This window comes from Trichechus manatus, unplaced genomic scaffold (assembly GCF_000243295.1).
Source record: "Trichechus manatus latirostris isolate Lorelei unplaced genomic scaffold, TriManLat1.0 scaffold00085, whole genome shotgun sequence".
NCBI lineage: Eukaryota > Metazoa > Chordata > Mammalia > Sirenia > Trichechidae > Trichechus > Trichechus manatus.
Genome location: NW_004444021.1, coordinates 1,952,415 through 1,967,314, shown reverse-complemented (window position 1 = coordinate 1,967,314; position 14,900 = coordinate 1,952,415). Strand labels below are relative to the sequence as shown.

The 14,900-nt window shown below is 36.5% G+C and overlaps 1 protein-coding gene across 2 annotated transcripts in view; it reads left to right on the top strand.

Annotated features, from left to right (window-relative positions):
* Window positions 1-228: 228 nt before the first annotated feature.
* SEMA3C (semaphorin 3C) overlaps window positions 229-14,900 on the top strand; it is a 194,911-nt gene continuing 180,239 nt past the window's right edge. The window contains exons 1-2 of one of the 2 annotated variants that reach the window (XM_004381469.1): window positions 229-454; window positions 2,566-2,706. In XM_004381469.1, the coding sequence (XP_004381526.1) occupies window positions 2,604-2,706 (103 nt within the window). In that variant the 5' untranslated portion in view covers window positions 229-454; window positions 2,566-2,603. Of the gene's footprint in view, window positions 455-2,519; window positions 2,707-14,900 lie in introns of those variants that run through there. The other variant, XM_023736040.1, reaches the window with a different exon arrangement.

Here is a 14,900-nt window from a genome sequence, read left to right as displayed (position 1 = left end):
CTGCATCTCCAGAGCAGCCCGTGCCCGGGGTCGGCCCCGCCCGCCCTCGCGACTCCCTGCCACCCTCTCGCGGGCGCGCTCTGGGTGGGGCTTCGCCGCCCGTGTCGATGCGGCCGGGTGTGCTCCGCCGCTGATGCAGCCGGCTGGGCGGCGCGCCGGGGCAGCCGGAGCCGCGCGCCGAGTGGCTGTAATCGGACACCCGAGCGCTCGCCCCCTGCGCCGGGCCAGTTTCCATTCACTCCGAGGTGCTTGATTGAGCGACGCGGAGAAGGGTGCCGCGGCACTGCAGCGCTGAGGATTCCTTTACAAAGAAACTCAGAGGACCGGGAAGAAAGAATTTCCCCACTGGGACGCTCTAGAAATTAAGGTCTTCTGGGAAAAGGATTAGAGACACACGCCGATCCCAACCGGTTACAAATTGATGACTTTTCCGCGCTGATTCCTTCCAACTTCGGTAAGCTGGAGACGCTGTTTTCAGCGTTGTGAATTTAACAAAATAGAACTTTTTTGGTTTGTGTATTGACTTTTCATAGCTTGAGGTACTGAAGTCTGGACGTTTTCTTAAGAGCACATGCGGTTTGTCAGGGAAATGTTTCGCTTGCTGAGAGCCCGGCTTGAGTTGTTTCTTTAGGCTGTGACACCTGCGGAGAGTTTAAAGTTGAGTATTACAATGCCTTCTAAGGCAAAATCGCTCAAGAGAAGACATAAAACAATCTTTTTTTCCACTCCACTTATTAATTTTGTTACATGTTATTAGTTTGGGATCAGCAGGAGTGAAATCAACAAGCAGCTTGTATAAATGTCTTTGTTAAAGGAAAGAAGTTGTAAGATCCTTGAATGGGGTGGGGGCATACTTGGCTTTCGGTTTCACACTTATCACTAAGTAGGATTGAAATCAGATTGCTTGTATACTCACTTCATTTGATCTGTCATTTCTTCCCCAATTATTATCCTTTTCAATCTGCATCATAATTCCCTTGTGGGGAGACAGATCAGATATGATACTAATAATAGCAATATATCAGATGTGCAAATATTATTAGCTTGTTTAATAATAAGACAAAGATTGGGCATGTTTATAGTCTTCTGTGTGTGTGGCTTTTTTCTTTTCTTTTTTTTAGCTTTATAACGTCAACAAAACTAGGGAGCAAATTACTAAGAGAAAGTCACCCATAAAATCAATTTTCTTCTAAGTTAATTTAGGGATGACAGGGTGAAGAGGTTGTGGAAGCAGGAAGAAACTGTTTCTTTTGAAAATTACCAACACAAACATCTCTTGGGGTTCCCTCCATCTGTGTGGTAAAGGAGGTAGATGATTTCCTTGCTAACTCTCACAGCATAGCTGCTGGTGGATTCAAACTGCCAACCTTTTGGTTAGCAGCCATAGCACTTAACCACTACACCACCAGGGCTCTGCAGTATATGTACCACCTAGGAAAACAGCTTATATCTTCAGTTAAAAATTACATGTTTAGTTCTTTTTCTTAGGTATTAATGAAGCATGCTTTTCAATGTCTCATGTCATTTCTTTATTGAATAAAATTGGTGATAAAATTTGATTTTTAAAACTCGCGATGTTGAAGACCAGCATTGTTGTAACCTGTAGAAATAAATATCTGGGTTAACTCTGCCATGTCATTCTATTGTATAATTATGCTAGACTCAGCATGATGGGATTCCTTTTATGGTCCTGAGTGTATTTTGCATATTGTGGCCACTAGAGCTTCTGCAGATCTGCACTAACCCATTACCTGGTCTTCCTTGGTATTCAGAAATTAGTTAATAGCATTATCCATTTTATAGCTACAGTTTCCAGTGAGAATACTTGTCTCTCTGATTTATCTTTTGGAATTTTGACAACCCACTTTCCGGTTGATTTATTTAAAATATGCGTCGGTGATTACGGGTTCACTGTATTGCTCACCACTGGCTCATTGGGTTGGATTTGGCATGCGTCCATGGTTACCTCATCAGCATCATTCACAGCTGCATGGTCATTTGTATAAATTGGCAGATAACTGATTAGAGTGATTTTAGTGATCAAGGATTGGACATAGATTTATGTATAGAAACACCATTTCAGAGACGATTACTCCAGAAGAGCTAATGAGATATGAGTGGATACACATGAATGTTAATGTGGGATTCCCCGACTACTACTGTATTGGGGTGGGGGGGAATCAGAATTTGTCACCTACTAATAACCTGTTGGTAGCATTCCCTAGTCATTTTTTATTTAATGCACATTTTAGAGAGAAGATGAGGTTAAAATATCATTTTCTTCTGGGAATCAATAACTTTTTACTTGCTTCTTTGTTCTGCTTTGTTAACAATATTTTGCTGGAAGATGAAACAGTCTGTCTTGTTCCAAAGACTTCCAGATACAAATGAGTCAAATCCAATTTTTCACATCTGAGAAGCAAAGTCACAGCACCTCCTACTGTTTGCACTACTGTAAAAGTTCAGATGTGTCCTTTGCAAATAGAGTGCTGTGTCTAGCTTACTGTTTTTGTGGTCCTAGAGTGTGAAATGAGATATAACCAAACTTTTCTCTCTCTTTTAAAGGTATTTTCTCTTGGATATTAACTTGTAAATCTGAAGAAATGGCATTTTGGGCAATTCACGTGTTGATTGGAATATTTGCTCATTCTATCTCTGTAAAAGGATCTTCCCAGCCCCAAGCAAGAGTTTATTTAACATTTAATGGTAAGAAAGTTGATAAGCACTTTGGGGAAAAATGTTATTTCATTTATTTTCCTTTTTAATCCAGATTCAAAGATTAATAAATGAATGAGGTAAAAATGTTACCAAGTATGGTCCAATTTTAAAGATATTTACTAGACTGTTTTTTTTTTTAAATTATTAACAGATGAAAATCTTCTACTGCATTTGAGGAAATGTTTATGAAAATGCTTAAAGTGTATGCTACTCTTTTTTTCTGAAGTTTCTTTTGTGTTTTTAGTAAGTGCAAGTTGAAGGGAAGATGCCTAAGATTTTTAATATTAATATCCAACTGGTTTTGTTGAGAAACCCCCCATGCAATGTATGTGCTAATCCCCAGGGACAGAAAGTGCTATGTAAGTTTAATTGTTGAAAAATTCTCCCAGTGAATTTTAGACATTTGCCTCAAAGCTAGTCACTCCATATGTTACTCTCATGGTGTGTCTGTCTTGTGTTTCCACAAGGATTCCCAGAGTTTGGCACAATTCTGTAATTGGAAAGGGACCTAAGAGAGTAATTGGAAGCATGCTATTGTTTGCTGTTGTGTACAAATGTTCTCTTTAGAAGCTTGAGAAAATCTGTGTGATCTCAAATTTTCACAAACATTAGAGGTGTAAGGTCCTTCAAGGGAATGGCTTACCAAATGTATGCAAGAAGCTTCAATGTATATAGTTCACACCACTTGCAGATGGATGGTTTTGGTCAGTGGAGGAACCCATACAAAACTGGATAGCTCAGATAAGAAATGGATGAGAAACACCAGTCTGCGAGGGTGATTTATATTTTTATTATTTCTTTCAACTCTGTCTTTGCTTAAACCTCAGTATCATTGGGCATGTTTCTCCTTCCTTTAGCAGTGTATCTCAAACTCTGTTCTCTAGAACTTCAGGCAGCAGTATGACTGACACTTATCGGTCAAATGGCTATCTTTCCTCTTTCTTTCTTTTAAAGTCAGCAAGTGCTTTCCCCAAGGTCGTCATAAGTCCTTGAAGGAGCCGTATTTAGAACTTAGAGTGCATGAGCTTCTCATTGCCTCCCTACCTTTCAAGCCAGGCATTCCCATTAAAACCCATGGTTATCCAGTTGTTAAAAAAGGAAAAATAGACCCTTTGATGCGTCTCTCTTCTTAATTACGAAAACATCTTGCAGTCTGTTGCTACCTTTTCTTCTGAGATGAGAACTATGAAATATATCATAAAATAAACAAGATAAGGCATTAAGTAACAGTACAGTTTTCCCTTCTTTTTCTCTATTTCTTCCAGTGTAGAAGAGGATGGAGTGATTGCATAGATTTAGATGCAGCTTCTCTCTCTCCTATTACATCAAAACCAACACAAACTTTTAATGTAAATATTAAGAACAGAGATAGTTCATCAACTCTGTATTTGAAAAGACAATTATAATGTATCTTTATAGAAGGAAATTAAGTAATGCAATCTTTTAGAACCAAACTTGAATATGATGCAGGGCAATGAATGCTATGCTGTGGAATGACTAGAAGTTATGATGACCTTTTAAAAATACTACATGTTTCATATTTTAAATGCTCTCAAATATAAAACAGATTCTTGTGGAATAAAACCTACCTTAATTTATAACATATGTAAAATAGGGCATGATTAGATTAAGCTGTTGCTCTGATGATATATTGCTATATTGCTTGACAATGTTTTGTCCTTCCCAAGAGTACTACGAGGAAATAATCAAAGACATGGAATATCATTTAGTTTGGTAATTATTTAAAGAGATGTATCAATAGAGAGAATAAATTTAGTAAGAAACTCTACAATTTGTAAATTAATTTTTTAAATTCCTAAAATAAACTGTATGTATTAAGCAAAGTAACACAGAAAAAGTCCCTTGGGCAAAAACAATTGCTAAAATATACAAACTTCAGCAATTAATTCAAAGTTGTTTCCTTAACAGATTTCACAGCTTTAGTTACTTGTTCCAAATTCATCATTGAAAGTTCTTATGATGATTATCTTATGATGGCATATCATAAGAGTATCACACTGAGTAGATTACCAAGTTTCTCCCAAAATGGTTTAGTCTTGATATCAAAATATAGAGCTTTGTACAGGGTTGGTATTTATATGAACATGTATTTATTTAAATACATCTGAATATATACTGTCTTTCATTTATTTCATATTTCAAAATTTCTATAACTGTTTCTCAACCAAAAATCTGGAGTTGGAAGATGATCTTGAGTAAATTCAAATAACTTAAAGTTGCATCAGTCAGTGGTCACTTGCATCCCTTGTTTTAATATCTCTTTGCATCTTTATATTCCTTTATCATTACCTTTCTTTCTAACTCTTTTCTCCTGAAATCTCCTCCATCACTATAACTTGGTCTTCTGCTCATTTCTTTCTGCGTGGAACTTCAGAAGCATCCACTCAGTCTTGTCTTATTCCCCGTCCAAGTAAGAATCCCAGTCAATTTAAAGGTGCGTGAAATAAGAGATATGTTCTCACATCCAAGTTCCATCCTTCTTCTTACGGTAGAATGATAAAGCGATAACAACTGGGAAACAATGATTTACAAATTTGACTTCCCTATTGATCTAGGAAAGGTGGTGTAGTGGTTAAGAGCTATGGCTGCTAACCAAAAGGTTGGCAGTTCAAATACAACAGGCGCTCCTTGGAAACTCTATGGGTCAGTTCTATTCTGTGCTATAGGGTTGCTATGATTTGGAATCGATTCGACGGCAATGGGTTTGGTTTGGTTTGGTTTATTGATCTAGAGAAAGGTCAACCAGATTGTCATCAGTCCTATGGAAGAATGCACTTCAGATGTTATTAATTAGTTACATTTGTGCAAGTTAAATCTCCCACATTAAGAGAAGTGTGACTTCTATTAGATAACCACATTTTGTAATTTTTATAATTCATATTTTGTGCCAAATAGCTTTTCAAATGAATATAAAGTTCATGCAAATGCTTTTTGCTTATGTTGAATTCTTGGTAGAAAAGCACTAATAGATTGACAGTTTCACCACAACATTATTTTTTTCAGAAAAATCTATGGAATCTGGAAGGGTCATAAGAAAAGGCAAGACTACATAGATACAATAAACAAAACTTATATTGCTTGACAATATACAAGAGAAAACATTGTTGAAAAGGTTTTGCTTTAATCCAGTAGAGCTTTAGCGTATATTCTTTTGCAAAATCAGAATATACACTCTGTAATTCCATGCACTTAAAGTGCATGGAATCTTTAATAAAGTGTTTTTGAGCTTCAGATTAGTGAAGATATTGTCTATATTTGTAAGATGTGATTTCTCAGTTAAGTGAAATATTGTTTCTGTTTAAAAATTAGTAGATTCTTATAAAACAAATATAAGATTACTTTCTCAGCAAATATTTCAGATTGTGAATGTAAGATATTTAATTTATTAATATAAAGTTGTTTATAATATTTTCTTAACTATCTTTATTATAAAGAGCCCTGGTGGTGCACCAGTTAAGCGCTCAGCTGCTAACTGAAAGATTGGTGGTTTGAACCTACCCAGCTGCTCCATGAGAGAAAGACCTGGTGATCAGCTCCTGTAAAGATTACAGCCTAGAAAATCCTATGGGGCAGTTCTACTCTGTCCCGTGGGGTCACTATGAGTTGCACTGTACTTGACAACACACAACACAAAAACAACAACATCTTTATTGTATCTGTAGATCTGTAGTAATTGTCTTTTTCTCACTTCTGATTGTCTCTTCCCTTTATGTCCTGGTTAGTCTGCTTAGAGGTTTCTCGATTTTATGGATCTCTTTAAAGAACCAGCTTTTGGCTTAATTTGTTTTTCCTATTATTTTTAATAGTTCATTGATTACTGCTCTAAAATTCATCATTACCTCATTTCTGCTTGATTCAAATTTCTTTTTTTGTAACTTCCGAAAGTAGGAGTTTGAGTCATTGATTTGAGACTATTTACACTGTATGTTTCCCTCTAAGCACTGATTTAGCAGTATCCCATGCATTTTGATAAGGTATGTTTTAATTTTCAGTCTGTTCAAACTCATCCTTGATTTTTCACTAATTAGGTCTGAGACTTTGTCAAGACTTCAGTTCCCCATCAATTCAAAAAATGAACTGAATTATCTTTAATACCCCTTGTTGACCTAAAATTATATAAGTTTAGTTTTATAAATGTCACCTTCTTTGGGAAAATCTTCTATACCAATTCCCTTCAGTGCTTTCAAGATCATTTTGTGTAAAGAACCTGAGGGAGAAGGGGAACAAAAATAAACAAACAATAAAAAAAAAAAATAATGGATTTTGAAGCCATACAGAACTGAGTTTAAATCACGGTTGTCTGCTACTTTCTGGGTAAGTTACATTAGTTTCTTAATCTCCCTAGTCCAGAGTTACATCATCTGCAAAATGGGAATGACACAGAATTCATGGAGCTGTTTCAATAATTAAATGAATTAGGTTTCTGAAGTGCATAGCATGTAGCCTGCATCCTATTTAAATGGACAAAGACTAGCTTTAGAATTATTATTTATAAACACCTGTAGGGCAGAGATATGGTCTTCATTTGTACTGTCACAACTCCCCTCCACTTAGCATAGAGACTGACATTTGTTACTGCTCAATAAATGTTGAAATAGCATAAATTTCATATCTCTTACCACCCCATCACCCCAACCAGTATATAACCTCCCTCACATCACAATTCCTTGAGTGAATTTTGGTTAACTTGAAACAGTAACAAATGCTAGGTAAAGTGCAAAAGGCATCTATTTCCTTGTCATGCCCCTACAATATAAACAGTATGAGAGCAGGGATCTTTTTTTTAATTTTGTACATAGACAGCTTTAGACCCATCCCCCAGTACATAGCTATTGATCTTTTTGTTTCCTCTCTACCGCCAAATTTTCACATATTATACACTAAAGACTCAATGTTGTCTGGGAATTCAACTTTTATATTAATTCCTCCCAGTTAATTTCCAGATCTCCTTCTAAATACTGTATTTTGTCCATTATAGACATTTGAGCCTCATGAGTTTTAAAGCTTTTCTGCCAGAAAATTTTATGTATACTTTGATTAGAAGCCTAGTTTTGCAGTATTAAGTGGAAGAGGCCAGATACATGCTCAGCCTTTCATGGAGCCTCGATTAGTGGCCTGTCAGGCATGTTGTCTCAATCCTAAATCTGTTGACACCTATGTATGCTATCATGTTTAGCATTTCTAGATATGTCTAGACTTTTAAAGTATTTATTGCACCGAAAGCATTATTTTTTTTAAGATTCTATTTTTTTCAAAGTCTGATTTTCCATGACATACTTGAACCTTACAACAGCCTGGTCTATTCAGTTTACTTCTTAAGATTGTCATGGTATAACAGCATAGATTGGAACTGTAGACAGCAGTTTTCCCCTGTCCGGGCCCTTAATTGTAACACAAAACCTCAGGAGGCAGAGTATATGAGATAATTTCCCATCCATTTCAGCATCATGGTATGAAATGTAATCATATTGTTGTTGTTAGGTGCTGTGGAGTCGATTCCGACTCATAGTGACCCTACATACAACAGAAGGGAACACTGCCCACCAGTCCTGTGCCATCCTCACAATTGTTGCTATGTTGGAGCCCATTGTTGCAGCCATTGTGTCAGTCCGTCCCATTGAGGGTCTTCCTCTTTTTCGCTGACCCTCTGCTTTATCAAGCATGATGTCCTTCTCCAGGGACTGGCCCCTCCTGATGTCCAAAGTACATGAAAAGAAGTTTCACCATCCTCCCTTCTAAGGAGCATTTTGGCTGTACTTCTTTCAATACAGATTTGTTCATTCTTCTGGCATTCTATGGCATATTCAATATTCTTCACCAGCACCATATTTCAAAGGCATCAATGCTTCTTCCGTCTTCCTTATTCATTGTCCAGCTTTAGCATGTATATGATATATAACCATATATATATATCAAATATATGCGATACACACCTAAAGCAATGGCTGTTGGATAGTATATTAGACTTTTTCCATACCTGATTTGAGTAAATTGAAATTTTGGAGTACTTTATGGGTGAAGAAATCAATAGGTCTTAAGTTCAAGGTTTTAATTTATATTTAATTACTAAATTTGTGGTTAAACCCTGGACTGCTAACTGAAAGGCTGGCAGTTTGAACCCACCAGCTGCTCCGTGGGAGAAAGATGCGGCAGTCTACTTCCATAAAGATTTACAGCCTTGGAAACCCTATGGGGCAGTTTGCTGTATCCTATAGATGAGTTGGAATTCGACTCTGTGGCAATGGCGATGGGTTTTGTTTTTATTTGGTTTGGAACATAAGCTAATGAGGATATTTATGATCTAAATTACTGAAATAGCAAAACTTTGTGTTTGTTTGTTTCTTTGTTTGGTTTTAAGTTTGGGTAACAACTGCAATTCAGAAGTTAACTTGTCCAGTGTCACACAGTAGCTCTCTCTCTCTGTTACTAAAGCAGTGATGATTCAGTCTTGTGGATGTTTTGTCTCTCCAGTGCAAACCTCTGAGTTATTAGACATTGTTTTAGTTATCTAGTGCTGCTATAACAGAAATACCACTAGTGGATGCTTCAACAAACAGAAGATTATTTTCTCACAGTCTGGTAGGCTAGAAGTCCAAAATCAGGGTGTCATCTCCAGGGGAAAGCTTTCTCTCTTTGTCAGTTCTGGAGGAAAGTCCTTGTCATCAATCTTCCCTTGGTCTAGGAGCTTCTCCATGCAGGAACCCCAGGTCCAAAGGATGCGCTCTGCTCCTGGCACTGCTTTCTTGGTGGTATGAGGTCCCCATGTCTGTCTGCTCATGTCTTCTCTTTTATGTCTCAAAAGAGATTGGCTCAAGACAAAAATCCAATCTTGTAGATTTAGTTCTGTCTCATTAACATAACTGCCACTAATCCCATCTCATCAACATCACAGAGACAGAATTTTCAACACATAGGAAAATCACTTCAGATGACAGAATGGTAGACAGTCATACAATACTGGGAATCATGGCCTAGCCAAATTGATACACATATGTTTTGGGGACACAGTTCAATCTATGACAGACATTACTTAAAAAAAAATCCTGGTGAATACTTATTCATGTATTTTTATGTCTAGAAAAATAAAGTCATGAAATAAAGACATAGGATAAAACTAACATGCACTAAATATCCCATAGGCTTCAAAAAGTCTGAATATCACTTTATTAAATACACAATAGTTGGGCCTATTTCAAGTTTCCTTTTGGCTTATAATTCTAATGAGGTGCCTATGGAAATATTTGAAAGCATTGTGAAACTATAAAAGCTCAAAAAAAAAATTCAACGATAGACTGCATGACAGGAAAGTCAGTTATTTGTGATGGCTATCAATTATTTGCCCATGTTCACTCTAACAGTAAAGAGATCTTTTTATGAAACTGTCCCCATACCATTAAGCCCATGACTTAGTTGCCTGAAATTCAAATGGAAATTGACAATTAAAAGATTAAAACTCTATAAAGGCTTCTACTATTTTGATACATTTTTTATTATCTAATATTGGCCAATCTTCCACTCTAAGGTTGAATTTTATTTATAATCACATGTGCATGACAGTGGTTTAAAAATATAAAAGTGGCTGAGTATGAGTTTTGTGTTGGGAAACAGTATATTAATACTAGAGACTAGGCTCGCGTGAAATCAACAGTTCTTTCATTTATTTAGTTTGTGATTCTTTTTACCTTCTTCCACGGGTGAATTCTCATTAATAAAGCTACCAAAGGTCTCCAGGTCATCAGTGGTATGTTAAGTGTAAAGATGATGGAGTTATATAATACGTCCTTTATCTTGTAATATCTGCCTCATTTGATAAGAAGCTTAGTTAATTAAATAACAAATATAAAGACACCTGGGAACTAGTGAATGAAACCCAAAAGTTGATGAATTGTTATTGGACAGAAAACTCAAAATAATAAATTGTTTCTTTATGAACTCTGGAAGCATTAACATTACAAGGCACATTTGTTGAAAACAGTTTATCTTGTGGTTGCTCAAGAGGGGGGAAGAAGAAGCCAATTGTCTTGATTTATCCATCAATCTTGAGCAATGCTCCCTCTGGTTTTATTGAATTTTCTGAACTATTTAGTTCTAAGGAAAATCTATGTTATTGCAGTTACTTTTAATTCTTCTTTTGGTAGTCCAAATTAAGTGTTATTTAAACATCTTAAACGACACCTGCATGTTTTAATAAACTCAAACTCAACATGGGGTGCTGTTTGAATAAGAAGCTCTCTGCACTCTTCCCCTTGTGAGATTGTCATTAACGATCAATGCATCTGTGAATTGGATGTTACCTAAAACATAAAGTTCCTATGGTAGAGTAGCACTAAAGAGATATAACATGGCAAATTAAAAACTGTTACAAAGTACAACTGGAATAAAAGGAAAAGAAATTTCCAAGAAATACAGCCTCTTATGTCTGTTTTTACCTATACGTGTATATTGATACAAGAGTCTGATGATCATAATAAAACAAAATCTCCTTCATGGCCTTGAATTGAAGAAGATGAATTTTATTTCTGATATTGCGAAGAATGTCTCTTTGAAAATAATAGGATAGAAATAGATAGCAATGATATTTTGTGGGTCTAATTTTTAAGATTGTTTCAAAAACAATAGAAACTCATATTTTTATATGTTGTAACAAAATTGTTATAGGTGAGTTTTCTTAATTCTAATAAGCTTGATTTCTGTTGGCAAAAGTTGATATTTTGATGTCAAGCCATTCCTAATGGTACAAGATAGCTGCAGTTGGGAACAAAGAAAGGATACTTTAGTGAAGAGTGGGCTTACATGCTATGTTTATCCAGTAATCCAACCAAAGTGTCATATTCCACAGATTCTCCATAGATACATCTAAGTGTTTATACTTAGATTGAATTTTATCAAATGAAGATTGCTCAAGTGATGTTAGGTAGCTTACTTTGTGCCAGGCATTATTCCGAATATTTCATGTTGTCTCATTTAATTCTCTAACAGCACTGCAAATGAGACACAATTTTTATCTTTATAAAATGGAGGCACAGAGAAGGTAAGTAACTAACCTGAGGTCGCGGGGCCAGAAAGGAGCAAAAATCAAACACAAGCAGTCAGACTGCAGAGGCAGGCCCATTTGTGTACATGCCATTATGATTAGTTCTCAGATCAACATAAAACCAAAACTCATTGCCGTCAAGTCGATTCCAACTCATAGCGACCCTATAGGACAGAGTAGAACTGCCCCATACGGTTTCCAAGGAGCGGCTGGTGGATTCGAACTGCTGACCTTTTGGTTAGTAGTCGAGCTCTTAACTACTGCACCACCAAAGCTCCAGATCAGCATAAATCACAATTAAAAAATTAGAATGTGTTTTTTCATCAAGACATTCTGTATATTCACTTTAACATGTTAAGGGTGTCACAGTAGAGCTTGGCTAAAAAAGAACATCATGCCTTCCTGAAAATAAAGGAGATAAAACCCATTCTCTACACCATACTGAATTCCCTCCTCAATTTATTATTCATCAAGGTGAGAATGAGGGGAATTACTTCTCTGGAATGTGTGGCTATAGGAGCAAGTCAGAGCTCAAGTGTAGAATAACTATAGAAAAATGTTATTATTTACACCCCTCGCCTCACTATGTAAATTTTTTGGGGTGTCTCCATAAGTTCAATATAGCCTAACTTTCTTGTAAAGGAAAAAAATGTTTCAAGTGTTCTTTTTTATGGATACTATCTCAGCACTAACTAAATAGAGAAATGAGACACATTCAATTTTTCCATTTCTGAACATCTTTTATAGAATGAGGTATAAAAATCTATTATTTTGGCTTTGTTTCCGTTACTATAAAAATAGAGAGAGAGAGAGAGAGGAGAGCTGCAGGCTTTGGGCAAATTCCAGCGCTTGTTTACCTTGGGAATTTTTCATTTATGTGTTATGTAGGCCCTCTGTTGTTAATGAAAACAGTTTAAAAGCAAGGAACAGAAAGGTGAGGCTTCTTTAGCGCAGAGCAAGAGCTGGCAGTAAGGGCACATAAAAGGCAGAGCTAAGTGCTGAGCCATGTGCCATTTTAGGGTACCACTGGTTGTGAAACAATGTGCTGAGCTGTAAAAGATGAAGTACATTCTACATTTCCAACGCTCATGCTTTTCAGAAACAGTAGTTTGAATCGTCTCTCCTTATCCAGTGGAAATTTTTGCCTTTGGGCACTCAATATGTTACTTCTGCAGAATGCTTTTTACTCTTCAAATGACTTTCACATATGTTATCTCATTTATTACAGAATTCCTGTAAAGTAGGTTGACATGTGGAGACACGGAGACCCAGACAGGCTAAATGTCTTGGCTAAGGTCATGCAGCATGATGGTAGCAGAGACAGGACTAGAAGAAGGGAATGCTGTAAGAAGAGGAAAGTTAATTCTGAGTTTTGCTTGTATAGAATCAGAGACACTCTGCAGTGCATATTATAAAATCTGCAGAAATGCCAGGTCATTAATATGAATATTAACAAACTTCACTTACGCTATTTGCTTCTCTAAAGTATGCAGTCCACTTAAGTTTTTAATTAACTACTAATTTTCAGCAAGAATATATCAGGCTATAGATATGTTTAATACTACATTAGAAATGCTCCAAATTCTGTCTGGAAAGATTGAGGCACTGCATAAATACCAAAAATTCCTATTTTTATTTGCCTCAAATTCATGTAAGTTAATGAACTTATTTTCCCTGTCTTGCCTTTTCCAAGTTACTGCTCTTATAGTCAAGAGTTGTATTTAATATACTACCTGCATCAAGACTCCGTTTTCCCCTTAGGCGCTCCCTAGAATATTCTACTCTGCTCATTTATGTATTACCCTAAGAACTAAACCACTAAAACAATTGTAGGTTCTGGTTTAAAGTAATGCCAGTGAAACTGCTAAATATTCTTACTTTTCTCATCCTTAACATTTACGAGCATTTAAAATTCTTGATAATAAAATTATGAGTCTACCTCATTAATTCCTAAATTACTATATCATGAAAATTATTTTCTTATGAAAAATGACCAAGTACCAGACTTAGAATATGATTGCACTTATATTCAATCTTATTTACACCATAATGGCTAATGTAAAGTCTCAAGCCTACATGAAATTGAGAGAACAAAGGAAGTAAAAACAATATATTTTACCAAGGACAATATCTATTCCTGTAAGGACAGAGTCAAGCTGCTGATCTGGCAAAAGAAAACATTGATTCGATGTAGGATTAATAGTGCTAAAGGAGCAGTTGCTAAAATCTTTCACGGAGGACATCTTATTTCCTTAGTATAAATTTTTACTTTCTAAAGATAGAGTAAATTATGGAGAGCTAGTATGTATCTGAGTAAAAACAAATGTATTATCTATGTACGCACATACATATATACACATACATACACACGTAACTACGAATACAAATCTATTATATTTCAATAACATTATGGTGTTTTCTTTTCGTTTTTGGCTTTAAAGAACGGAAAATTACTTTCCCACAGTTCAGGAGGCCAGAGTCGAAATTGGGGTCTCGGTTCTGTTGATTTCTTCCTGGTCAGCAGCCCTGGGTATGCCTTGGTTCCTTTGCTTGTAGATGATCCTCGTTAGGCATCTGTCTGCCCCGTTTGTGTGTGTGTGTGTGTTGCTCTTTTTATAACTGGAAACTGATTAGGTTTAGGACACACCCAATACTGATGTTGTTGTTGCTGTTAGGTGCCGTCGAGTTGGTTCCGACTCACAGCGACCCCATGCACAACAGAATGAAACACTGCTCAGTCCTGCGCCGTTCTCACAGTCATTGTTATGCGTACGCCCGTTGTTGCAGCCTCTGTGTCAATCCATCTCATTGAGGGTCTTCCTCTTTTTCACTGACCCTCTACTTTACCAAGCATGGTGTCCTTCTCCAGGGACTGGTCCCTCTGGATAACATATCCAAAGTACATGAGCCGAAGTCTCACCATCCTTGCTTCTAAGAAGCATTCTCGTTGTACTTCTTCCAAGACAGATTTGTTGGTTCTTCTGGCAGTCCATGGTGTGTTCAATATTCTTTGCCAACACCACAATTCAAAGGTGTCAGTTGTTCTTCAGTTTTCCTTATTCTTCATCCAGCTTTCAAATGCATATGAGGCGATTAAAAACACCATGGCTTGGGTCATGTGCACCTT